This window comes from Chrysochloris asiatica, unplaced genomic scaffold, assembly GCF_000296735.1.
Source record: "Chrysochloris asiatica unplaced genomic scaffold, ChrAsi1.0 scaffold00001, whole genome shotgun sequence".
Classification (NCBI taxonomy): Eukaryota; Metazoa; Chordata; class Mammalia; order Afrosoricida; family Chrysochloridae; genus Chrysochloris; species Chrysochloris asiatica.
The window spans coordinates 38,326,873-38,354,455 of record NW_006408519.1 but is presented as its reverse complement, the minus strand read 5'-3'; the positions used below and the strand labels follow the sequence as shown (position 1 = coordinate 38,354,455).

The following is a 27,583-nucleotide window of genomic DNA, read 5'->3' as shown; positions in this document are numbered from 1 at the left end:
TATATAAAATCTTGAATAAGTAAATGAAGATCATCACATAATTCTAGCTTTTAACTATTTAAAAGTAATGTTCTTTGAAACACTTTTATAATTTATATGCACAAATGCTCAAGTACTAAACTGCAGGCTGAAAGGCTTCTGGCCGTGCCCCCCGCCTCCTTACAGACACCAGGGAAGACAGGTCTGATGGTCTGCTTCTCAAAAGCCTCAACCTTGAGAACCCGTGGGAACAGTTGTGCTGTGAGTGCAGGAGCGCCATGAATCAGCATTGACCCAATAACAGCTGCAACTAACAGCAATAAGCATAAAAATATTGATAATTACCCCCACCACCATCACCAAAAGGTGACTGACTTTTCAGGTCCACAATGTTATCCGAAATCTATGGACTTAGATGGCGGCTATAAGAGAAATATCACAGTGGACGAACTGCCAGAAGACCAAACAAATCTGTGTTGGAAAAAGTATAGCTAGCTCCTTAGAAGCCAGGATGGCCAAACTCGTCATGCGGATCATAGTATCAGGAGGGACCAGTCCCTAGAGAAGGACATTATGCTTGGGAAAATGGAGGGTCAGCAAGAAAGAGGAAGACCACCAACGAGATGGATTGGCACAGTGGCAGCAGCAGTGGACTCAAGCCTAACAGCATTGTGAGGATGGCGCTGGACTGGGCAGGTTTTCCTTATGCAGTGACTTGGTGACACCTAATAACAACAACAACAACAACATGGAGTTAGATGGGTTTCAGAAGTTTGAGTTTACTGTGCTGTGATACGGTATATAGACCAATATCTAATTAACTCTTGTAAAAACCTGGCACCAGCATCCCTCCCGCAGCACTCTCTTCTCAGCTGGGTTGAATCATTCGTTGCCTTGGCCACACAGAACTCAAACGCCATGCTTAAAGTTAGGGGGTTTACTAGGGAAGCCAACAGGATCCGAAAATGCTCAGGACACAGGTGTTCCAGTCAGCTGCTGATCAATGCCCCAAGACACACCACTCCACCGTAAGCCTCGGCCTGAAGGGTTAGCAAACCTAGCCCCCGACACACTGCCCATTTCAGTGCCTAGAGTCACCCTGTTCTACAAGCAAGCTTCCTGCCCAAAGTCATTCAACTTTACTTGCTCTGGGCCCTGGGAAGCCCAATATGCTGCCTCATGCTCTGGTTCTTGGTTCTGCTGCTGGTCCTGCCCTTCACCCCTCCAATGTTACAGCTTTCTGTGTTGAGGAGGTTCAATGCACAAGGATCTCAGGGTCCAAAAGACACACTCCCCTCCTGGCTCTGTCTTCTTGATGGTAGTGGGTTCCCCCTCCTGCCTCTGATGTGACTCATTTCATACCTGTGCTAAGGTTCAAGTTTTTACAATTTACAATGAACTCTGCTAACATTCACAGCTGACTGATGTCTTCCTATCAGTATCTTCTCCCACTTTGTCTTCCTCACACCCATCAGAAAATAGTCATTTGGTGGGAGTTACAAAGACTAAGACTAGAAGAGATCAATAATTCACTATGCCACAATTCTTGAGCAGCCAGATTTGAACCCACTTAAATGTGGATTTTTTTTTTAAAGCACCGTGTGATGCAAACACCTCAGCATGAGCAGTGCATTGTGGGTCTCTTGGTTCTCGTGTGATTTTTATCACTATAGTGCAATACTGTTAACCTTGAGTAACACCACAGTGCCACTAGTGATGCTGGAAGTGCTTCCAAGAAGCAGAGTAAAGTCATCTCATTAGAAGAAAGACTTGAATGGCTTGCTCTGTGCTGTGGTTTGAGGCCTGCAGCTGTGGTTGCCACCTTTCAAGATCAGTGAATCCAGTGGCAAAGAAAAAGAAGGGAAATTTGTGGAGCTATTGCTGAAGCTTCGCCAGCAGCCACAAAAGCGTTGTCCTTTTGACAAAATAACATTTTTATCTAAGATTGAAAATATAGCTCTTTTTGTGTGTTGCAATATAAGTCTGTGAAGGGATTTCAAGTTTATGGAACAATAGAGGAAAAGATAATAGAATTCCCCCCCTGTGCTTCTTGAAGCTCCCTCATGTAATGTATATAACATACAAATACACTCTGGTGGTGGTGGTGTGCCGTGGAATCGGTTTCAATTCATAGTGACCCTACGTAGGGTTTCCAAGGCTCTAAATCTTTTCGAGAGCAGAAAGCCTCATCTTTCTCTCCGGGGAAATGCTAGTAGTTTTGAACTGCTGATCTTGAGGTTAGCAGTCCACCTCATAATCACTATGCTACCAGAGCTCCAGTTGACTTTATCAGTAAGCTTTCCAGTCAGCAGCAGACATGAAGTTTGGGGAGAGCCAAAAATTTCGCATGGAGCGGGAGAAAGATGAGGCTTTCTGCTCCCATAAAGATTTACAGCCTTGGAAACTATACAGGGTCGCTATGAGTCAGAACCGACTCCACGACACATAACAACAACATTTGACCCTCATCACCCCCTGTGTTGTTCATGTGTCGGCTGTAGTATGAACCCTTCTTCAGCAGCTTCCCAAGCCATCTTGGGAGTAGGACAGAGTCTTGCCTCTGCAGTGAAGCACGTGAACACTTAGATGGAGGCATGAAGAGTCCCGTGTGAGCTGAAGTCAGTCTCCAACCAAGTGAATCCAGGCCAGACGGGTCTACTACCAAACAAAACTCACACTCCACCCAACGCCATACTCTGTATGTCTTTGTGTAAATTAGGCAATGGTCCCTGCTCTTTGTGGATCCTATAGAAAAAGACAGGCATTACTTTGGACCGCTGTCAGGCAGCACCAGGAAAACAGGTAAGTGAGTGGTAGGACTGTGGTTCAGACTGTACTGGGCCAAAGCCAGGAGAGGACGTGCACCTTACACAATCACACACTCAGCCATGCGGGGTCCACTGCCGCTGGCTCCCTCTTGTCTGAACCGTATTTAAATACAGCCACTAATGGAGACTATCACAGCCACTCTTTCAGTGCGTTCTTCGAATTCTAACATTGTCAGTGAAGAGAAAGTGAAAGGGGTCTTCAGACCTGAAGACGTGCAGCAGGCAGACGAGGAGGGGTGCCAGCAGAGGGAGCAGCAGGAATCCCCAGGGGCTCCGCTATTAAATGGGGGCTGGATCCCTGGTGTGGTGCTGTAGGATAAGCACTGAATCGCAGCTTGATTTGAACCTCAAGGTCGGCGGCTCAAACCCCCCCAGCTGTTCCTCAGAAACCCTATGCAGGGTCCCTATGAATCGGAGTCAGCTACATGCCACTTAACAACAAGTGTCTTCTAAGGAGCCCTGATAGTGTAATGGATCATGAGGTCAGCAGCTCGAATCTCCTAGTTACTCCATGGAAGAAAGATGAGACTTTCTGCTCCTGTAAAGATTTACAATCTCGAAAACCCTTTACGGGATCCCTGTGAGACAAGATCGACTCCACAGCACACAACCACCACCACAGTGTGTCGTAGGAGGAATGACTGCGTCCTTCCAGTGCACAGTAAACCCTCCGTGTGTGTGTCAGGGAGCGTCCCAAAGTTCGTGGGAAAATCTCATTGTCTTTTCATTCCATTCTTCAAATTTTTTAAGCCTCCCTGTATGGACTTAATAGGTTTGTAAATTGTGTTCGAAAAATACTTGCTGGGTAGCAGTTGGTTATAGAATAACATATATGACATGTGATACAGATATTCAGTGAAGGCAAAGAAAATGTGATTTGCTATCACTGGCAGCATGGCTTTCTTCTACTTTAAACAGAGCGAATTATACATGAAGTGCGTGGAAATGAGATTAAAGATCTGAATGTTGATCGTGAATTGAGTGGTTATCGTTTCAGGCACAGTAACGAAATCCTTGGTATCAGGATGTCTCGTCCAGACCAGAGCTTAGCTATATAGGTTTTGTCCCTTTGGCTTTTTTTCATTCATTTAGGTCTTAGAAATCTTAGCTGCTACCCTTTCCTTCTAATTATTCTCGAATGAAATCAGATGCTGCACATATAACAGCGAGAAAGTGTGCTTTCAGTTTCATCCTTAATGTCGGAGATGATGTTAAACTAGCACACCATTTACTTAAATTGAATTAGACAAAATATAACTGTGTTATTCTAAGTTACGGAACTCTGCTACCTGATACTCCTGCACCTACCCCTTTTCCTCTATAAACCATACTTTTGGGTCTTCTCAGTTTCTTGGGTCTTTCCCAGCTCTTCCAGGGTCATCTACTACCCTGGTTACGCCCCCCTCTGCTTTTTAATTACCCTGTAGGCTTCAGAGAAGTGGTTGCCACTCAGATTGTAACTTTTCCCTTCTCTGAAGGTTTGATTTTCCCTTTACTTGGCCAGCCCTTCTTCCCAGGGCAGCAATTCCCAACTTGTCCGTACATGTTATTCACCTGGAGAATGTAGTGGGGCCCCACTCCCAGAGTTCTGATTAATTCAGTGTGGGCTGACCCAGGAATGAACATTTCTAACACGTTTCCAGGTGATGCTAACATGCTGTTCCAGGGACCACACTTCAACTACTAGTTGAGGGGTTGGTTTTAAGATCAGAATTCTGTAATTTTCTAGAAAAACGACATTTTTCTTTGTGCAAATAAAGTACCTAATTGATTGTTTTTACTCTTAACAGCTAAGATCTGGTATATATCTTGAACTAGTAAACAAAGGAGAAGTTGAATGAGAACTAGGTTACTAGTTGATTTTATCACCATCTTGTGTTTCTGTCCTCCACGTCGGTCAGCTTGTTGTGCTTTGGTGACTTGTATGTTGCTGTGATGCTTGGAGCTCTTGTCACTGGTGTTTCAAATGTCTGTAGGGTCTTACAGACTAAGAACGGACTAGGAAGAAGGAATTGGCAGTCTGCTTGTGAGGGATTTAGCCCCTGTAAGACATAAATAGCAGTGAGACATTGTCAGATAAAGTACTGGAAGGCAGTCAAAATATGACTGAGGAAGATCTGCCTCCTCAAAGTAGAGTTGACTGTAGTGATGTGGGATGGGAGCAAAACTTTCAGGATCTTCATTTGCTGATCAGGCACTGCTCAAAATATGGGCAACAGTGCCATTCAAAACCCATGAATAACCATAATGTGGAATGTATGAAGTATGAATCTAGGGGTTATGGTGGTGGTGGTGTGCTGTGGAGTCGGTGCCGACTCATAGTGACCCTGCATAGGGTTTCCGAGGCTATAAATCGTCACAGGAGGAGAAAGTCATCTTTTCTCCTGTGGAACAGCTGGTATAAATAGGACGCAGGCCTGGGCAGTGCCTTGTTCTTTTGTGCACAGGGTTGCTCGGACTCATAGCCAACTAAGTGGTACCCAGCAACACCAATTTGTGTTTCTGTCCAGTTTATTTTTATAAACTTTCTGGTTAAAAAAAAATACCAGTTATTATTGAAAACTTACAGGGAGAAAAAAAGAGTTAAACTAAAAATCACCAATAACCCTACAACCTCATCCTTGTTCAGGGGTTGATATGAAGAGGCGTCAGAAAGTTGGTGGAAAATTACCTTTTAATTCCATTTTCCACACGCTTTTTAAAGTCCCTTCGTAAATACCCTTGGAATGTTTTTTTTTTCTCCTTATAGATGCATCTCTTTTTCTGTTCGTGTATTTTTTAGTCACATCAGTTCTAATAATGATTCATATTGTGAATTTTTCACTTAGCTATATATTTTAATTTTTTTCTGTTTTGTGAAACATTATGGAAAATCAGTCTTTTGAGCCAAAGAACCTTGGTTCAGTGGAAGCTTGCCAGCTGGTTGAAGTGTGACAGAGGATCTGGGTCCTCTCCTCATTCACCACTGCAGTCTTAAGGGACATTTCTGCATGCACAGTGGATGAAGTACTCACCTGCTACCCAAAGGTTGGCAGTTCAAACCCACCAGTCTCTCTGTGGGAGACAGATGTGGCAGTCTGTTTTTAAAGACAACAGCATTGAAATTCCTATGAAGTAGTTTCACCTTGCCCTACAGGGTCGCTATAAATTGGAATCAACTCACTTGCAGTGGGGTTGTGTGTGTGTGTGTTTGTGTGTTTTACGCATGTTTGGTTTTAACAACTCCATGGAATGCCCTCTTATGCTTGTATCATAATTTACTTACCTGACACTGTGGAATAATACAAGGTCAGAGCTTCAAATTCCCAGCTGTTCCTTGGGAACACTATAGAGGGTCGCTGGGAGTAGTAACTGACTCTAAGGCACTTTGCAACAGCAACAATAGTGACCTGTATAGGAGCTTTGGTAGCATAGTGGCTACAAGGTCAGCAGTTCTAAACTACCAGCCACTCTGTGGGAGAAAGATGAGGCTTTCTGCTCCCATAAAGATTTATAGCCTTGGAAACCCTACACAGGGTCACTGTGAGTCAGAACCGACTCCACGGCTCACTACCACCACCTGTTTAGAACCTTTCTACTGTTTCCATTTCGTTTACATTTGAAACAATAGTAGGGGTACCATTCGCAGCCTCTGAACATGCCCATGATTGTATGTTACGTAGAGACGTTGTGTGAATGGTTTATAACACTTGGCTTCCCCCTTGCCATGCTGCTTTCTCAGAGGCGTTTAGACCCTGGTGTCCTGGTCAGTTCATTGCTCTGCTCAAAGCAAAAGGCTCAGACGTTTTCAAAAGTTCGCATTATACAGGCCCCAAGTTTTATAGCACCGAGCACTGATGGTGCGGTGGGTTAAGCACTGAATGCTAACCTCAAGGTTCACAGTTCAAACCCACTAGCCACTCTGCAGGAGAAAGATGAGGCTGTCTGTTCCTGTAAAGATTCAGTCTCACAAATGTTAATAGAGTAATTTGACTCTGTCCTATAGGACCCTAAATAGATTTTGGCAGTAGGTCATAGATTAGTAATTGTTGTAGTTAAGTGCTGTCGAGTCAGTTCCAACTCATAGTGAGCCTGTATCGGGTTTCCGAGGAGCTGCTGGTGGTTGGAAGTCCAGTGCTGAGCCTACAGTGCCACTTGGTTGCTGTTGTTGTTAGTGCCGTGGAGTTGCCTCCAGCTTGTAGCGACCCTGTAAAGTATTTCCAAGGAATGGCCTGTGAGTTTGAACCCCCCACCTTAAAGGTCATGGCACATTATCTTGGAGCACCACACCAGTAATTGTGTTAAGTGCCATCGAGTTGGTTCTGACCAATAGCAACTCTCTGTAGAGTTTCCGAAGAGCGCTGGTGATCTTGAACCACTGACGTTGCTGCTCAAACCAACTTTACAGACCAGTGCATTAATCTACAGCGCCACCCCAGAACTTCACACTGTCTTTTGCATGCATAGAGTGTGTGTGTGTCATGTTTTCAAAATACTGTGTTTTCTGTGAATAGTCGGTACAAGTAAACGGTTCATGGACGTTAGAATCAGACCTGGCCTGTAGTTTAACCCCTGTACTTCACTGTGTGTCTTTGAGCAAAGTTGCTTACTAATACCTTGGGAGGGTCATCAAGACCATTAGATGAGACAGCGTGCATGAAAGCATCCAGTCCCGTGGCCTGGTACAAAGGAGAGCTTGACCAAGGTCAGTTCAGCCTCGGGCCCACAACTGGGTGTTCATTGCTAAGGAAGGTGCCAGTGTGCCTCCTTTAAAAGCTGAAAGCAGGTCTGTCAGCAGGGTGAAATCTTTTCCCAGAGTCACCTGGACAGAAGCAATGAGTGCCCACATGCCTTCGCTCTGTCAAATCGCCTGGATAATGGCATAATGACAAGGCACCAGTTTTAAATGGTCTCTTCAAGGCAGTAAATAACCCTCTAAGGCATGAAGGAGTTAACGCATTAGCCAGAATACTTCATTTCTACCAGGGAATCACTACCTTAACTGCTGGGAGCTGGCTCATTATTTTAATTGGATTTTCCAATGTGTTGAGTAAGTCAGCAGATTTGCATTCACCCTAATGTTCACAGATACAACTCTCTGCAAAGGAGACGGAGAGAGGGAGAAGGCAGCGGGCAGCCGAGAGTGTCCGCATTAATGTAAGATGACAGAGTAAGCAAATTATATTCTCAGTAAATAACATAGCCTGGGGGCATGTGGGTGTCCTGGAATTACCACAGGTAGAGCTGTGCTGCTCTCCTCTCTGAGAAGAAAATGGCCCTGCTGACTCACTGCCCTTCTGCCCAGACTCCAGTCACCGGGTTCAGGCAGTCAGTGGGCCAGGGCACTCATTTCTCAGGCCCCTGAGACTACTCTCTCTCTCTGCCCTGGGGCTCGGAGTAACGGGCAGCAAACCAGACATTCCAGTTCAGTGTGGGTGAACCTCACCTCCTGCCAGACTCCTATTGGGGTGCCATCCGTTCGTGAACAAAAGATGAGGTCCTTCCCTTTTAAAAACATGCCTTTTAGAGGCGGAAAACATGTGATGAATAGGTGGTTTTGTTGTTGTTGTTAAGTGCCATCAAGTCTTTCCAACTCAGAGTGACCCTGTATAGGGTTTCTAAGGAGCAGTGGTGAGTTTGAGCTGTCGACCTTGTGGTTCAAACCATTAACCTTGTGGTTCCAACCAACCTTGCATCCAGAACTCGATCCCACAGTGCCACACCAAGACTAAGTGAGCAGAGATCATTTCCCTCTGTGGTAAATCTTTAAAGGACAGAGGGAAAACTTTTCACAAAGCCATCTCCAATGGTTGCAGTTTCTGGGGTCTGTTTGTATAATTTCTGTGTCTAAGAAATTTTCAGAAATTGGTTATTTTTATCAAACCCAACTTCAATTACATTTTGTTTGCTTAAGTAAGTTCATTTAACATGGAGAATGAATGAAACTTTAACCCTTGCTCTCTCTGACTTATTTTAAACTTCAGATTGGGCTTGTTGTTGGGGCAAGAAGACTCCAAATTCAAGTATATTTTGTATGTTGTTGTTGTTGTTATGTACCATGGAGTCGGTTCCGACCCATAGCGACCCGGCACAGGGTTTCCAAGGATGTAAATCTTTATGGGAGCAGAAAGCCTCATCTTTCTCCCACGGAGCAGCTGGTAGTTTCAAACTGCCAACCCCTTTATTGAAGCCTAAGGAGCTTTGGTAGTGTAGTGGTTACGAATCGGGCTGTGAACCGCAAGGTCAGCAGCTCGAAACTACCAGCGGTTCCGTAGGAGAAAGATGAGGCGTTCTGCTCTCATAAAGATTTACAGCCTCGGAAACCCTGTGCAGGGTCGCTATGAGTCGGAACCGACTCCACGGCACTTAACAACAACAACAACAAGGCATCCTGGTAGTGCTATCACATAAGCTCTGGATTTCTGATTCCTAGTTCGGCAGGTGAAAACCACCAGCTGCTCCATGGGGAAAGATCCAGCCTTGGAAACCCTGTGCAGGGTCATATGAGTCAGAGTCAACTCTAATAGAGAGTTACTAAGCCTAAAACAGGACAAAGACACCTGAAACATGAATCATCTGACGGAAGAGACTCTTGGCATGAAACCATAATGGTGTCAAGCTGAAAGACCTGAAGAATAAATCCAAGCCTCGACTTGCCATATTCAAGAATTCTATGGGCTAAATATTGAACAATGCAGAAAGCATCAAAAGAAGATGGAAGGAATACACACAGTCACGCTACCAAAAGGATATGGTTGATGCTCAGCCATTTCAAGAGATAGCATATGATCAAGAGCCAACGATCCTGAAGGAAGAAGTCCAGGGTACATTGAAGGCACTGGCAAAAAGCAAAGCTCCAGGAATTCATGGAATACAAATTGAAATATTTCAACAAACTGATACAGCGCTGGAGGCACACACTCAGTCTATTCCAAAGAAATTTGGAAGACAGCTACCTGAACAACTGATTGGAAAAGATTCATATTTGTGCCCATTCCAAAGAGGTGACCCAAAGGAATGTGAACTGATCAGACAAAATCATTAGTATCACACACAAGTTAAGTTTTGCTAAAGGTAATTTTTAAATGACTGCAGCAGTACATTGACAGGGAACAGCCAGAGAGGTTCCAGCCAGAATCAGATGAGGACGTGGAACAAGGAATATCATCGCTGGCATCATACAGATCTTGGTTGAAAGCAGAGAATAAATGTCTACCTGTGCTTTCTTGACCATGCAGAGGCTTTTGATTGTGTGGACCATGACAAACTATGGACAACATTGCAGAGAATGAGTATTCCAGAACATTTAAATGTGCATATGAGGAATCTGTACATAGACTAAGAGTCATCATTCTAACAAAACAAAGAGACACCGAATGGTTTAAATCAGGAAAGGTGTGCACCAGGGTTGTTGTCTGTACACTGAGCAAATAATCTGAGAAGCTGGATTATATAAAGAAGAACATGACATAAGGATTGGAGGAAGACTCATTAGCAACCTAAAATATGCAAGTGATATAACAGCGAAGAGGACTTAAAATACTGATGAAGAGCCAAGACCACAGCCTTCAGTTGCACTTCAGTGTAAGGAAAACAAAAATCCTCACCACTGGATCAGTAGATAGCATCATGATAAATGGAGAAAATATTTAAGTTGGCAAAGACCTCAATTTGCTTGGCTCCATTAGCAACACTCATGGAAGCAGCAGTCAAGAAGTCAAATGACATATTGCATTAGGCCAGTTGTCTGCACAAGAACTCTTTAAAGTGTTCAAGAGCAAAGATAGCAGTTTGAGAACTAAGGTGCGCCTGACCTAAGCTGTGGTATTTTCAGTAACCTTGTATGCACGTGAAAGTTGGACAATGAATAAAGAAGGCCATAGAAGAATTGATGCATTTCAGTTAAGGTGTTGGAGAAGAATATTTAAAATACTATGGATTGCTAGAAGAACTAACAAAGCTGTCTTGGGAGAAATAGAGCCAGAATGTTTCTCAGAAGCCAGGATGGAAAGATTTCATCTCTCACACTTCATAAAGACATATGATCAGGACAAACCAGTCTCTGGAGAAAAGGACATCATGTTTGATGAAGTGGAAGGTCAGTGAAAAAGAGGAAGATTTCCCCAACAACTTGGATAGTAGTAATGGGCTCAAACTTAACAATTGTGAGGATGATGCAGGGCCAGACAGTGTTTCATTCATTCTGTTGTGCATAAGGCCGATATGATTTGGAATTGACTCAACAGCACCTAACAACAACAGTAATTTTGCCCAAAGAATTCACACTTCCATGGCAAATTGCAGATCAACGGAAACCATCACAAAATCATGACTGATCGGTGCTGATCAAGTCATCACCATCTTGACAAGGACTGTAGAAGTAGAAAATAAAACCATGATTGAGATACATACACCATTGCAGATCCGAAAGTGGTGGTTTGATCGTTGGAGACCTGACTCACAACCACGAGGCCCTGGGATCCTAACTTCTACTAAAGGCCTTCTCAGGCACGTCCCCCTTTCCAGGCTGAGTAGGTCTTATAGTGTTTCTTGAAATACATACGGACTGTGGCAAAGAAGCTACCACATTGCTCATCAGAAAGAACTCAAATGGAAGCTGAGTTTGTCAAGATTCAAAATGGCATCAGAGCTTCCACTTATAAAGTACAGCCTTCTACAGCCAAGTGCTTAAGAACTTAAACTCCATTACATACAAGCTTGATGTCTATGCTGACGAGGGGACTGTCCTTTCTGTGAGGAAGGAAATGTCATAAGGAATCTGTTTAGAAAGCATTTTTAATGTATTGATTGCTCAATCAAATAAGTATACATTTTTCAAGACATGCTATTCACCTTCATGTAAACTTGAGTCCTGTAAAGAACTTAATGTTACTTTAACTATCATTAAAAGAAAGGAAATAGAATGCAAGTGGAATAAATGAAAGTGGAGTACTCAATAAAGTCTCAGTAAGATGAATGAGAAATAATGACAACGTAAAAGAGTTTTTAGAAAGTCCTTTAAAGATGCAGGTGACTCAGGAAGTCTCTGCCCTGTAGGATTGCTGTGTCCCACTGGCCACAAGGCCTCTGGAGAGACTTGGTACACACTCCGCTTGTAATCTCTTCTGTAGCCTTGAGAGGATTCCTGAAAGAACTAGAAAAGGAAGAGAGAAAAGGAAGAGTTAAATTTTCAAATCCTCCGAGTGGAAAGTTGCGCTCCTTCACTGTCATAGAGCATATTCCCTATATGCCAGCTAATGTCCTAATGTGTCAGAGGTGGTCCTCCTCCTACCAGCCTCCCCATGTTTCTTCTACAGCTGAATTGTCCGTTCCATTGGCAGTCCGTGGTGTGTTCAGTGTTCTTTTCCAGCACCACAGTTTGAATACATCAGTGCTCCTCCTGTCTGTTGATCACAACACTCAACATGAGCTAGTCTCATTTTTCCTTATGCATTCTTGTTTTTAACTGTCTCCTCTTGTCTTTGCTTTTCAGCTCCAGGGTCTGAGCCACAATGTGATCTTCACCCTGGATTCCTTGCTAAAAGGAGACTTAAAAGGAGTCAAAGGGGTCAGTATTCAGAAATTTGATTTCACTTTTAACATGAAAGGATTGATTTTCACCCTTTTAAGCTTACTAGTGCTGGTATTCTGAACATTCTCAGCATAAAAAAATGCTTTTGGAAAATATCATTCCAAAGATGGGCGATTTCAGATAATGTTATTAACAGAAGAACGAGGTAGCTACTTGCAGGAAGACTGGTGGGAGGCCAGTTAGGCGGGGGGACCAGTCTTTATCTAAATCTGGGCTCCACTACCGGTGATCTCATAACTGGTGGCTGGACCTCTCAGAACCTCTGGTGCTTCAGAACAGGGGCAGAGGTTCTCCCCGCTTCTTCCCTCTCACCGTTTATCATGTGTGAAAGTGAAGACAGTACATGGAAATATTTTAGTGAAGATGTTAGTCGTCCCATCCCCTCTTATCCACAGTTCCTCTCTCTCCGTTTCAGTTACCCGCTGTCAACTATGGTTTGAAAATACTTAAGTTTGGCACTGACCTGGGTAATGTGATGAAATCTCATACTGTCCTAGTCAGTGCCAGAGCTGGCTTCCTCTTCCTTCAGTGAGGGGAGCCAGGAAAACAGTTGGGTGAGCAGCTAGCTGCCTGTCACCCAGCTGACGTCCAACAGAATAACACTGCCCTCGTGAGGCACCCTGAGTACCTGGTGTGTATGACTAGAAAAAAAACAGTAGGAGCGGGCTTCAGAGAGTGTGTGGGAAAGCAGAATTAAAATAGAATAAAAAATGTGCCACACACTCTTTGAAGTCTTCTTGTATACAAGATTTCAGTACTACATCCTGTTTGTGGCATCCACTGGGGGTCTTGGAATGTATCCTCTGTGGATAAAGGGGGGGGTGGGCTATCCCTTATGGATAAATACCCCCTATGGATATTTATTTATTCAAGCAAAATAAATAGAATTTCAATTTCTTTTTCTTTCTTAAGGATCTCAAGAAGCCGTTTGACAAAGCATGGAAAGATTATGAGACCAAGTTGTAAGTGTTTCTGTTTTGTTTGTTTCATGTTTAATGTAGTTATGTTGAGGATTTAGCTCTTGCCCAGCTACCACATCATTTCTCTGCCCCTTTTGTCCAATGGGCTTAGTCCACCCAGGTTTGGTTACAATAGGGGTTACAATAGGGGTTACAATAGGGGTTTGCAGCGTTATCCTTGTGTAAATATACCTACTCATCACTTGTCAACAATCTCATTTCATATTTAATTATTGTTGTTGATAGGAGCTATAGCAACCTAGTGCACAGCACAACGGAACACTGCCCGGTCGTGTACCATCCTCACTATTCTTGTTTGAGCTGATTGTTGTTGTCATTGTGTTAGTCATTGTTGGTGGGGGGTCTTCATGTTTTTTATTGACCCTCTACGATACTAAGCATAATGTCCTTTTCCAGGGACTGATCCCTCCTAACAACATGTCCAAAGTATGAAAGACGAAGCCTCTCCATCCTCTCTTTTAAGGAGCTCTCTGGCTGTACTTCTTCCTAGACAGATTTGTTTGTTCTGATAATCCAGGTTACTTCAGTACTCTCCAACACCATGATTCAAAAGCTTCGTTGCTCTACTATTTTCCTTATTCATTGTTCAACTTCCACGTGTATATAAGGCCATTGAAAATATTATGGATTGGATCAGGCTCACCTTAGTCCTCAAGCTGACATCTTTGCTCTTAAACACTTTAAAGAGGTCTTGAGCAGCAGATCTACCTAATGTAGTATTATCTGATTTCTTGACTGCTGCTTCCATGAGCCTTGATTGTGAATCCAAATAAATTGAAATCTTGGACAATTTCAGTCTCTTCTTTATTTATGATGTTTTATATTGGTCCTGTTGTCAGGATTTTGTTTTCTTTGCACTATAATTCAGGCTGTGGTTTTTGATCTTCATCAGTAAGTATTTTAAATCACTGCCTGCAAGCAAGGTTCTATCATCTGTATATTACTAGTTAATGAGTCTTCCTACAATCCTGATGCCATGTTCTTCATATAATCCAGTTTCCCAGATTATTTGCTCGACATACAGATTAAATTATTGCTGTTATTGTTCGGTGCTGTTGAGTCCGTTCTGACTCTTAGTGGCCCAGTATAGAGTTTCCAAGGAGTGGCTGGTGAGTTTGATCTACCAACCTTGCGGTTCAAACCAGCCTTGTGGTCCAGTGCTTATCCTACAGCACCACAGCAGTACTCCCATACAGATTGAATAAGTATGGGGAAAGGATACAACCCTGGCACGTTCCTTTCCTTATTTTAAACCATTCGGTAGTCCCTTATTCTGTTCTAACGACTGCCTCTTAGTCTGTGCACAGATTCCTCATGAGCTCTACTTAGTGTTCTGGAATACACAGTCTTCACAGTGTTACCCCTGGTTTGCTGTAATCCACACAGTTGAATGCCTTTGCATAGTCAGTAAACCATAAGTAAACATTTTTCTTATTTCTTTGCTTTCAACCAATATCAGCAATGATATTCCTCATTCCTCCTCTTCTTCTGAATCCGGACAAAATTTCTGGAAGCTCCCTGTTGATACACTTCTGTTTTTACATTATCTTCAGCGAAATTCTACTGTGGTATTGTTTGGTTTTCCACATTCTGTTTGTCTCCTTTCTTAGGAAAGTGCACAGATAGGGATCCCTTCTGATCAGGTGGCCAGGTGTCTGTCTTCCAAATTTCTTGGCAATAAAGGAGTGAGCGTCACCAGTGCTGCATCAGTTTGTTAAACTATTTTAATTTGTATTCCATCACTTCCTGGAGCCTGGTTTTTTTTACCAGTGCCTTCAGTACTGCTTGGACTTCTTCCATCAATACCATCGGTTTTTGATTATGTGCTACTTCTTCAAATGGTTGCACATCAAGCAATTCTTTCTGGTACAGTAACTCTGTATTCTTCCATCTTCTTTTGATGCTTCTGACATCTAATATTTTGCTTTAGAATCCTTTTTTTAGTATTATAATCTCAGACTTGATTTTTTTTTTTCTTCTTTAGTTCTTTCAGCTTGAGAAATGCTGAGCATGTTCTTCCCGTCTGGTTTTTCTAACTCCAGGTTTTTGTACATTTCATCTTGATACTTGACTTTTTCTTCTTGATGCTCTTTTGATATTTTCTGTTCATATCTTTCACTTTCTCGTTTGTTCCAGTTGCTCTACCTTTTCTACACTCAAGAGCAAGTTTCAGAGTCTCTTCTGACATCCATTTTGGTCTTTTCTGTCTTTTCTACCTTTTTAATGACTTTTAGCTTTTTTATGTATAATGTTCTTGATATCATCCCACAACTCTTAAGGTTTTCTATTGTTAGTGTGTAATACATCAAATCTGTTCTTGAGATGGTCTCTAGATAGGATGTAATTAAGGTCATATTTTGGCTCTTTAGGATTTGTTTTGATTTTCTTCAGCTTCAGTCTGAACTTGCAGATGAGAAATTGGTGGCCTGCTCCACCACTGGCTCCGGGCTTGTTTGGCTGATGACATTGTGCTGCTCCATCATCTATCCCCACTGATATAGTAAATCGGATTCCTGTTTATTCCATCTGCTGAGGTCCATGTGTGTAATCCCATTTATGCTGTTGAAAAAGGTATTTGCAATTAATAAGTCATTGGTCTTGCAAAATTCTCTCATGTGATCTCTCCAGCATTATTTCTATCACCATGGTCATATTTTCCAATTATTGAGTTTTCTTTGTTTCCACGTTTGATAGTCCAGTCACCAGTAATTACCAATACATCTTGATTGCATGTTTGATCCACTTTTGACTGAAAAAGTTGGCAGATTTTTCAATTGCATCATCATTAGGTTTTAATGATTGGTGCAAAATATGAATAATAGTTGTATCAACTGGTCTTTCTTGTAGGCATATGGGTATTATCCTATCACAGACAGCATTGTACTTCATAACAGATCTTGAAATGTTCTTTTTGATGATTAATGCAGTGCCATTCTTCTTCAATTACTGTCATTCCCAGCATAATAAGCCGTATGATTGTCCGATTCAGAATGGTCACCACCATTTCAGCTCACTAATGACTAGAATCTCAGTCATTTCTCATTCTGTTTTATTTTTGACAGCTTCCAGTTTTCCTAGATTCACACTTTGTACATTCCACATTCTGATTATTAATGGATGTTTACATCTGTTTCTTCTCGTTTTGAGTTGTGCCCCATCAGCAAATGAAGGTCCAGAAAGCTTTGCTCCATCTACATCACTATGGTCACATCTACTTTGAGGAGGCAGCTCTTCCCCAGTCCTACTGAGTGCCTTCCAACCTGATATGAGGGGCTCATCTCCCAGTACTGTGTCAAACAGTGTTCCTATGCTATTTGTAAGGTTTTCATTGGCTAACCATTCAGAAGTCATATTGTATTCTTAAAAGCTCCACTGAACCCTGTACACCATGAATGACCCTGCTTATTTATAAGCACTGACAATATAGCTTCCAGCATCACAGTCACACAACACAACAAACTGACAGACAAGTGGTGGTCACATTTAATAACAAACAGTAAATAGTAGACAAGAGTTAAAAAATCTGAGTATTTTGCACGTTAACAGTGTTCCTGTGGCAGTAATGAACGCCGAGGTGTGAGTCAATGATAGAGCTAGCTGTGGTGATTAAGGCTCTATGTCAGTTTCTCTGGGTCATGGGTATCAGTAGTTTTGGAGTTAAATAATGCTGTAATTCACTCTTGTGTAGTGATGTAGTCTTCCTTCATTTTCCCAAAATGTTGATTTCCACATAACGACCTTGTCTTTGAAATCTGACCATGTTGGTAAGTGAGCAGCGGGTATAGTCATTACCCCTCTGAATGATGTGTTAGGCCTGAATTTCCAGCCTTTTGGTATATTTTGTACTTAACTGAATAACAGGCATGCTTCTTCACTTGCTTAATTTTGTGTGAATCTTAGGAATCTCATCTCCAACAGATTTCCAACACCTGTCAATTAACTTCGTTTAGAAAATGTCCTACACATATTGTTACAATGACTGTATTATCTATCTGTCACTGTTACAGCACCTTTCCCAGGACTGTCCTTCCATAACTCTTTAGATCAGTGGTCCAGCTCTCACCTTGAGACTGCCCTTTCCCTCTCTTTGTGTTCCATCTTTCATTTCCTCTTTCCTGGGTTAGTTCTTTAGCTGGAATACTTCCTTCAGTAACTTCCAGGGAACAAGTCTCAGAATGTCTCAAATCTCTTCATTCTACCACTACACCAAGAGAGAGCTTGGCTAAATATAAAATCCTGGGTTTATAATCATTTTCTTTGTTGGAAGGAATTGTTCCATAATTTCTAATGTCCAGTCTTAATGAAAAATCTGAGTCCCATGTGTCTGTATGTGACTTTTTACGTGTTGTTGTTAAGTGCCATGGAGTCAGTTCTGTATAGGGTTTCTGAGGAGCAGCTGGTGAGTTTGAGCTGTACACCATGTAGTTCACTGTACAGTGCTTATCCTACAGCATCACACCAGGAACTTGTTGAGTTGGGTTTTATTTCTTAGTTTCAGTAAGACAGTGTTTCATTTCTTTGTATAACAAGCTCATTGGTATTTCTTGGAGTCCTGGTGTGGCACTATAGGATAAGCACTGGACCACCAGATCGATATGAACCTCATGGTGGTGGTTTAAACCCACCAGCCGCTCCTTGGAAACCCTATACAGGTTCGTTATGAGTCGGAACTGACTCGACAGCACTTCACACCACCAGTGGCATTTCTTTCTGCATGTGCTGTGGTGCCCGCGTTGACCTCCCATTTGCCGTTTTTAGTCCTGAAAGTTTTCTTGTTATTCTTATTTCTAGTAATACTGATTATAAAATATTAGACTGCTAAGTTCTTATCGTTTCCTTTCTTTTCTGCCCTTTTTTCTGTACCATTTATATTTGAGATTATTGCGTCAATGTTTCCTCTACTATAGTTGTTAACTTTTGATTTTGACAGTCACATTTTAATTTTTAAAAGCTGTGTTTCTCAATCAGGTTTTCATTTTGTTTTGCTTTGCCTTTTTTTAGTTTCTTGTTCTTATTTCAAAATTGCATTACTTTAGCTCCCCGAGGACTTAATTACATTTTCATAAAATGTTTTATCTCTTTCCTTATTGCTTCCAGGCTCCTACCCTGCCTCTAATTACGTACGTTTTAGAGCAAAGCACCTAACAGCTGACTGAAAGCTCATGTGTATAAAGCCGAGTGTGCCAACTCGGAAGCTTTCCTTTTAGGGTCTAGAATGCCCAGACAGCCTCTTCTTTGGATGTCTTCAACCATCAGTGTCTGGAGATCTATCTTTTAGAACCAGTATTTCCTTCAGCACTTATCTGCTGATTGTAAGTGGTGGTATTCTGGGAACTACTCAGGAGAGGGCGTCACAGTGTAGATTTTCTCCCACTCCTGGTCTCCCAAGTATTGGTTAAATCCTCTCATTTTTTTCTGTCTCCAGGTCTTCACACTTTCAGGTCTCTATACCCTTTTTGCGCTGTGGGCTAATACGTCAGACAGCAAAGTCGTTTAAACTGCAAGGTTGGTGGTTCAAGCTCACTAGCTGCTCCTTGGAAACCCTATACAGGGTCGTATGGGTCGGAATCGACTCAACGGCACTGCACAACAACAACAACATACCCTTTTTATGCTTTAAGTTTATTCCCTTTCTGACAAAATCCCTGCCATTTTCCTTCTTTGACTACTAATGTATCATGATTAAAAACTACCTTGGATACAGCTTGTTGGTATTAGAGTGAATCCCATCCAAGTTTGTAGTACATTTTTCATTGAGCTGATGAGTTGATTTTCCACAGTGTTTGTATAAAGGCAAGGATGTTGGCTTTCTTTGGGGTTTGGTTCCCCTACTACCACCACTTAAAAGAAGATTTGAAAGCTAAATCAGTTGCATTCACAGCTAGAAATTACAGGCTGCTTTTGAAATTAGATGTCGGTTCTCAAGTTAGATGGATTTTGGGAGCAAGGGCTCTGATTATTGGTGTCATTACCAGAGTATCAACTATCATGGCCAAGTTTATAGCCTCAGGTATTGTGTGTTTAATGTGGGCCTTCCTCCTTGTTACCTGATCCCCTCTAGGCTCTCTCTCCATCTGAGGAACATTTTCATGGGATGCCTGAGATCTCTTTAAGTCCTTATTTTGTTCACTCCAGTGCCAGGTGGTTGAATGATGAAAATGTGCTATTGAGATTTGGATGTAGCTCAAACTTTGGAGGAGTATTGAAAATCATCTTGAACTAGTTTTTATGGATACCCACAAAGACTCACTCTATACCATAATCATTCTGAAATAATTCTAAGTTTCATAACCAATCAGTAATCAAGAATTGTCTCAGATCCCCAACTTTATAATGCTCCTTAATTCTAGGGCCTTTTACCCAAGAAAAGGTAAATTATCAAATTATTTTCATGCCAACCAAAATGCAAGCAAATTTATAGGAATCCACCCAAGTATGAAGTTGCCTCAATGAAAATCTATAAAAGGTGTGTTCTCTTTGAACTTAGATTTTTACTTTTGACTGCTGCTATCAAGTGCTCTTAACTTTAATACTTAAGAAATAACCAAGTGAGTCTGTGGTTGGTGTAACCAGTTAACAGGTTCAGCTGCTAACTGAAAGGTTGGAGGTTGGAGTCCACCTCTGGAGAGAGGTCTAGTGATCTGCTTCCAAAAGCCCGCCGCTGACGACTATCCTGTGGAGCACACATACAGGTTCTCTTCAGACACGTACGGGTTACCAGGCCCCAGAATTGACTCGACAGCAGCTAATCTGGGCCTTTGTCTCTCTGCTGTTGTCCTTCTTTGTAAAGGGAAAGACCTGGTGCACGCTACTGTTGGCTTGGTTTGGTTTTCTCACGGTGGCGTCTCCATTCATTACAGCACAAAGATTGAAAAGGAGAAGAGAGAGCATGCGAGACAGCACGGGATGATCCGCACAGAGATCACAGGAGCTGAGATTGCGGAAGAGATGGAGAAGGAGAGGCGCCTCTTCCAACTCCAAATGTGTGAAGTGAGAGCGGACCTCTCGGTCATTTTCCTACAACCCTAGTGTCTGTGATCTTCTCCTGCTAGTCGGCAGTGTCGACGCGGAAGAGGAGGCTGTGTTTGATTATTCGAGGAGGGCACTGTTTCTTAAGGATTCTAATTTCCATTTTTCTCCAAGCCTTTTGGGATCCGCCAATTCACTGTTGGCTCATATTTTGAGCCTTGGTCCTTTGTGGCTCTTTAATGAAAACAAGATTCTTTGGTGAGAAACTTAATGTTGCTTGTGAGTGGTCGTGGGGGGTGAAAACTGATGAAGAGTAACACTGGTAAACACTACGTCATACTGGTACAAACTTAGAGCATGTTCTTTTTAATCATGTGTTAAGTTGGAATGGAAGCTCAAAATCAGTAGTCATTAAGAAAATCTGAATTCATGGAAAAATGCAGTGGCAAGCATGCAGCCTTAATCCAAAAGCTGTGGTTCTCAAACGGGGTTCCCATTGAACAGCAGCAGCCTTTGACCTAGAGACTAGTTTGTCCTGACACCGAAATTGAGTAATGAGTTCTTTTTGCAACTTTCAGAAAATATTAAAATGGATACAATTACCTCACCTGCCTTTGAACACTTCCACACAAGAAAACAAGTGAAAGTGGCCTAGAAGTAAACTCTGGCAACAGAAAGTCTTGGCCAGTAGCATTTGGCTGCCCACGTACATGGATGATGTGCTATTTGTATTTTTAATCTTTCATTACCAAGTAGCAAAAATTGTAAAGTTTTCAAAACACTTCTCAAAGTGTCAGTATCAGATGATCAAGAGAATGCTATTCTAATGGGGCACTTCATCTTTCGTGTGTTTCACCGTGTAACCCTTCCGTTTGAGATCCACTGCGCCAGGGGGAAACAAATCAATTATTGCAGAATGTTTTGCTGTGCGTGACTTCCTATTGTCTAGTAAACTCATCTTAAGAATTTATAGAATGCTAACACTCCACCTAATCAATGTCTTGTCCACTTTGTGACTGTGCCGAGTCAGCATTCCTGAAATCACACTCACGTTGTCAGGAGGCCTTCCGAGGCTCCTTAGATCATGCAGACTCCCAACTGGTGTTCTGCCGCCTGAGCCCCTGACTGAAGAACCCTGTGTGTAACCAGCAACCTAAAGTTCCTTTTTATTTCCACAGTATCTCATTAAAGTTAATGAAATCAAGACCAAGAAGGGTGTGGACCTGCTGCAGAATCTTATCAAGTATTATCATGCACAGTGCAAGTAAGTATAAGTAGCTCAAGGCCCTCTCCCTCTTCATTGCTTTTCTTAACTCTTACTTTCCATTCTGCATCGGGTCTCTAGGTAGAGTGATGGTCAGATGGATAAGAAATACTACTGTCCTCCATCTTCAGTGATTTAGGTCAACAACTTACTGTTACAAAATGATGTCTTACAAATTCTACCTGTGGCTATGACCACCTGTGAGCTCTTCATACAAGTGCCTGAGTCCCCGTCACCAAAGTGGTCTTTCCTGCTCAGCATATTTCTCCCCTTTTTGACATTTTACTTGTCAAAATGGGCTCCTTCCCACCGGTAGTTACTTTTCATCATCTCAACTAAATTAATTACATTGGGCTTTAAGAAAATTTTACATTCATACTTGGCTTCCTATACTTTTGGTGTTTTATTTTCAGCAATGTATCATTCTATAGTGGCACCATTTTGGTTTGTTTTTTATTTTGTCTGAGATTCTGTAGCACTCTGCTTACTTGTCATGTTAACGTTGAGATTTCAGATAGAGTCTTTGTGTGTTAAAGTACCAGTGACTATGAGGAAAGAGTGCCTGGGACCTTCCCAAGCTCTCACATCTGCAGGGAGAACAGCGTAAAGGTCATTTGGACTAGATAAAATGCTTGCTCTCCAGAAAGGTGAAATATTTCATTTTCTTTGATCATCTGTTTCTCCTGTAATATTTTGTCTAGGAAAAATCTTTGCGTTCAACTGAAACATTTAAGGAAGTCCACATTAATATTGTAGAGAAAAGCACAAGACTTGAGAAAGATAAATAGATCTGAGTTCAAATCCTGTCAGTGCAACTGAGTAACCATGCAAGTTTTACTGGGTGCTTCTCTAACTGCAGTACCCTCATCTGTCAAGGGTTGCATCATGGCACACAGCTCATAGATTGATTTGGGGGGTGTGAGAATTTAAAAGATATCACGTGTGGACTGCTTAAGCCAGTATCTCCTGCAATGGATGTTAGTTATCGCGATGATTCTCAGTGACACAAAAATACATCATTCACTCATATATTATTGTCAGGGGCTTTTCTTCAAAAAATACTCCACAATGGTTAGATTGATTATATAAATCTAATTTATTAATCTCTCTTTTCCAAGGAAACTCTGCATTAATTCAAGTGTGCTTAAGAAATAAAAATGATAAATTGAAATGGAAACTATTTCCTTACTCAAAAGGTAAAATTTAACTGCTGAAGTCTCATGCTGAAGACTAACCTTGGGCTTGGTAATATAAGGTGGCAGTTATGAAATCTTGAAATGTGTTGTGGTGTCCCTTGATTGTAGTTTGGGGTGGGATTTGGGGTCTTTTATCAATTTCCATTTTCCTAGGAACATTTTATCGCTTTGGTGCTTTGACAGATATAAGTGAATCTCTCCGTCTTCTGAATTATAGTACTTTGGCAGCAGACCAGATTTTTGAAACTTCTGTTGATCTCAGATTCTGTTAGTCTGTACTGTTGAGGAAGATACTAAAGGGTGTCTGAGGAGCAGCTAGTGGGTTTGAACTTCCGACCTTTCGGTCCAGTGCTTAACCTACAGTGCCACACCAGGACCCCACCACCCTTAATACCACTATGGCCCTGATCTGTGTACAGGAGACTCCCAAGGGTGTGGCATTTTATCTTTCATCTCACTGAAGTTTAAATGTAGGAGCTAAGAAGGAGAGACCCACTAGTGCTAAGAAAGAAGAACCAGGAGTGGAGCACAGCCTTGGCATGTAGGTTTCTGCCTCGTGAAGCTCCTAGATCTGGGCAAGGACTGACGTTAAGACACATGGAGATCTTCGAGGACTGCTGGTCCTACAGAAGCTAAAAAGAGACAAAGACCTTTCCCCTAGCCAGTACTCTGAATTCAGACTTCTAACCTTCAAAACTGAGACAATGAATGTGTTTGTTAAAGTCATCTACCTTTAATATTTCTGTTCAAAGCAGCACTAGAGGACAAAGACCATCAGTAAAGCCAAAACGAGCAACTCTACCCTAAATGGTGGTGATGGTGGTGTCATCAAGTTGGTCCAGACTCGTAGCTACCCTGTATAGTGTTTCTGAGGCTGTAAATATTTACAGGAGCAGAAAACCTCATCTTTTCTCTTGAAGAGCAACTGGTAGATTCAAACTGCTGACTTTGCAGTTAGCAGCCCAGCTCGTAATCCACTACGCTACCAAGGCACCGTATATAGCTAAAACTACTTCCCTTTATTGTCATCATATGGATTTTTTCCTTTCTACAAATGCTTACTCATCTAAAGGTCAAACATTCGTCAGGTTGCCCCATAGTAGTTAATCACCTGGTACCAGAAGTTAGTCAGAACCATCACCAATTAGAATGGGGCTAGGAAGTGACAGAGAGCCCTGGACATCAAGAGAAACAGACTCCTGGTCAGGGAGACGAAGGCGGTTCCTTGAAAGGATGGTGGCACTTGGGATTGGACTGAGAAGACATCTAGATGTGGCCATTGGAATCCCGGGCCAGAGAGAATCAGCAGAAGAAAACCTGATTCAGTAGAACTTTCACAGGAAGAGGTGTTCTAAGAGATCAAATAGTAGAGCTGGATGATAGCAGTTCATCCATAAATTAACCCCAGGGAAGTTTTCATTTCAAGACTTTTTATTCTCCTCACTTTAATCAAATCCTCGGAGCTCTCAGTAGATGTGTAGTAGACCTGTGAAGCGTCCTCTATTGAACTGTACTTCCAAGGACCTAGTCTAGTCCCCAGAAAGATTTTCAGTATAAAGTGCCACCAAATCAGTTCTAACTCACAGCGACCCTGTGTAGGGTTTTTGAGGAGCAGCTAGTGAGTTTGAACCACCAACCTTACGTTTCAAACCAACCTTGCAGTCCAGTGACTATCCTACAGTGCCCCACCAGATGGCTCTCAACAGTTTGCTCTCTTAAATCCATGTAGTCATAGCTCCCCCCGTGTGGATGTAGCTGCTACGTGGAAAAATAAAGGACCTCTTACTTCACCCACACCAATGACTATTCACTTTCAAGGGTGAGCATTGTAAGTGCAAAGAATTTGGCACCAACCAGTCCTTTCTATTCCTCAGGTGGATTCTATCATCTGTTGCAATGGCCACATACACCTCAGACACCACACTTAGAGTTAGAGATTTCTTAGAGAAGTACAATACAGAGACAGCTCAGGGCACAGAAAGACCAGTCCTGTTAAAAGTCACTCCAAATCCTTTCCTTCCCACATTCCTGTCAACCACATACTTTCTATATATGGTCTTTTGGGACTGGCTTCTCTCCTTAAGCATAAATAATATTTTCAAGGTTTATCCCTGGTGTGGCTCTGTGGGTTAATGCGCTGGACTGCTATGTTGGTTTAAACTGCAAAGTCAGCAGTTCAAGCTTACCAACTGTTCCTCGGAAACCCTATACAGGGTTGTTATGGGTCGGAAATGACTCTATGACACTTAACAACAACAAAATTGCTGTTATAACTTGAGTAACACCACTTCATTCCAGTTTGTTGTTGTTGCTGTTAGGTACCACCGATTCAGTACCAACTCATAGCGACCCTAGGCACAACAGAACAAAATACTACCTGTTCCTGGGCCAACCTCACAATTGTTGCCACGCTTGAGCCCACTGATGCTGCCACTTTCCCAATCCCTCTTGCTGGGGTCTTCCTCTTTCTCTTTGATATCCAAACATGATATCCTTTTTATGGCTATTCAGTTTTACAGCTGAATAATAATCCATCGGGGAGTATGGTGGCTCCGCAAGACAAGTAATGGATTATGAACTCCAGAGTTGTGGGTTCGAGGTCACCAGCTGCTCCCTGGGAGAAAGATGTGGATTTCTAATCCCCAAAAGATAACCCTATACAGGGTTGCTATGAGTTGGGATAAACACAAGAGCACTTAACAACAACAACAGTAATACTTCAGTGCATAGACATACCACATCTTGTTCACATGGTAATCATTTGATAGATATCTCAGTTGTTACTACTTTTTGGCTGTTACAAATAATGCTGCTATGAACAAGCTTATATACAAGATTTTGTATGGATATATGTTTTCAGTTCTCTTGAGTATATACCTAAGAGTGGATTTGCTATGACACAGGACAAACTGGAAACGATGTCATTTGGAGGGGCTGCCAAACTGATTTTTCAAAATGACTGGACTATTTTATAAGTATGAGGGTTCCAATTTTCCACAGCTGACAGAACTTGCTGTCTTGGTTTCACTGTTACTATTATTGTTGTTGTTTAATGGTAGCAATGCTAGTAGGGTTTCTCTAAGGACTAATGACCATGAGCATCCTTTCATGCACTGATTATTCGGTGTGTGTGTACGAGGAGGCTTCAAAAGTTTGCAGAAAAATGGAATTAAAACATACTGGAATTTTTCTACAGACTTTCTGAAGCCCCCATGTATGTCTGTATGTGTATGTTGTGTGTGTATATATTTAAAGTAGTCTCCACTGAAATTCTTTTGTCCATTTTAAACTGGGTTATCTTTTTATTGTTGAGTTCTAAGGATTCTTTATATATATATATATATATATATATATATATATATATATTCTGAAAATTAGACCTTATCAAATATACAGTTAGGAAAATGTATATTTTCTTCCATTCTCTGGGTTGCCTGTTTGTTTTCTAGATCATTTAAAATTCAATGTAATTTAATTTTTTGCTTTAGTTGCTTGTGGTTTCTTGGTTTTGACAAACATTTATTGAGCATGTACACTAGACCCTTTGCAAGGTCTGTTGGAACTGTGAGACACGAGAGTTAGGTTGGCTGACCGAGAGCTAGAGCCGAGGGCCTTCAGGCGGAGGCTTATGTCCTGTGGGCAGTTATTATTAGCAGCTGATGGGAGCAGCTGTGCCCTGAGCTGTCTCTGTATTGTACTTCTCTAAGAAATCTCTAAGTGTGGTGTCTGAGGTGTATGTGGCCATTGCAACAGATGATAGAATCCACCTGAGGAATAGAAAGGACTGGTTGGTGCCAAATTCTTTGCACTTACAATGCTCACCCTTGAAAGTGAATAGTCATTGGTGTGGGTGAAGTAAGAGGTCCTTTATTTTTCCACGTAGCAGCTACATCCACACGGGGGGAGCTATGACTACATGGATTTAAGAGAGCAAACTGTTGAGAGCCATCTGGTGGGGCACTGTAGGATAGTCACTGGACTGCAAGGTTGGTTTGAAACGTAAGGTTGGTGGTTCAAACTCACTAGCTGCTCCTCAAAAACCCTACACAGGGTCGCTGTGAGTTAGAACTGATTTGGTGGCACTTTATACTGAAAATCTTTCTGGGGACTAGACTAGGTCCTTGGAAGTACAGTTCAATAGAGGACGCTTCACAGGTCTACTACACATCTACTGAGAGCTCCGAGGATTTGATTAAAGTGAGGAGAATAAAAAGTCTTGAAATGAAAACTTCCCTGGGGTTAATTTATGGATGAACTGCTATCATCCAGCTCTACTATTTGATCTCTTAGAACACCTCTTCCTGTGAAAGTTCTACTGAATCAGGTTTTCTTCTGCTGATTCTCTCTGGCCCGGGATTCCAATGGCCACATCTAGATGTCTTCTCAGTCCAATCCCAAGTGCCACCATCCTTTCAAGGAACCGCCTTCGTCTCCCTGACCAGGAGTCTGTTTCTCTTGATGTCCAGGGCTCTCTGTCACTTCCTAGCCCCATTCTAATTGGTGATGGTTCTGACTAACTTCTGGTACCAGGTGATTAACTACTATGGGGCAACCTGACGAATGTTTGACCTTTAGATGAGTAAGCATTTGTAGAAAGGGAAAAAAACCCATATGACGACAATAAAAGGATGTAGTTTTAGCTATATACAGCTCCTTGGTAGCGTAGTGGATTACGAGCTGGGCTGCTAACTGCAAAGTCAGCAGTTTGAATCTACCAGTTGCTCTTCACGAGAAAAGATGAGGTTTTCTGCTCCTGTAAATATTTACAGCCTCAGAAACACTATACAGGGTAGCTA

The 27,583-nt window shown here is 42.1% G+C and overlaps 1 protein-coding gene across 1 annotated transcript in view; it reads left to right on the top strand.

The window, feature by feature from the left end:
- The window catches only part of ASAP1 (ArfGAP with SH3 domain, ankyrin repeat and PH domain 1), a 306,393-nt gene that overhangs the window by 180,777 nt on the left and 98,033 nt on the right, over positions 1-27,583 (top strand). Inside the window, exons 4-7 of the mRNA XM_006830709.1 lie at positions 12,280-12,354; positions 13,291-13,340; positions 20,219-20,348; positions 21,506-21,591. Coding sequence (XP_006830772.1) covers positions 12,280-12,354; positions 13,291-13,340; positions 20,219-20,348; positions 21,506-21,591 — 341 coding nt within the window. The remainder of the gene's footprint in view (positions 1-12,279; positions 12,355-13,290; positions 13,341-20,218; positions 20,349-21,505; positions 21,592-27,583) is intronic.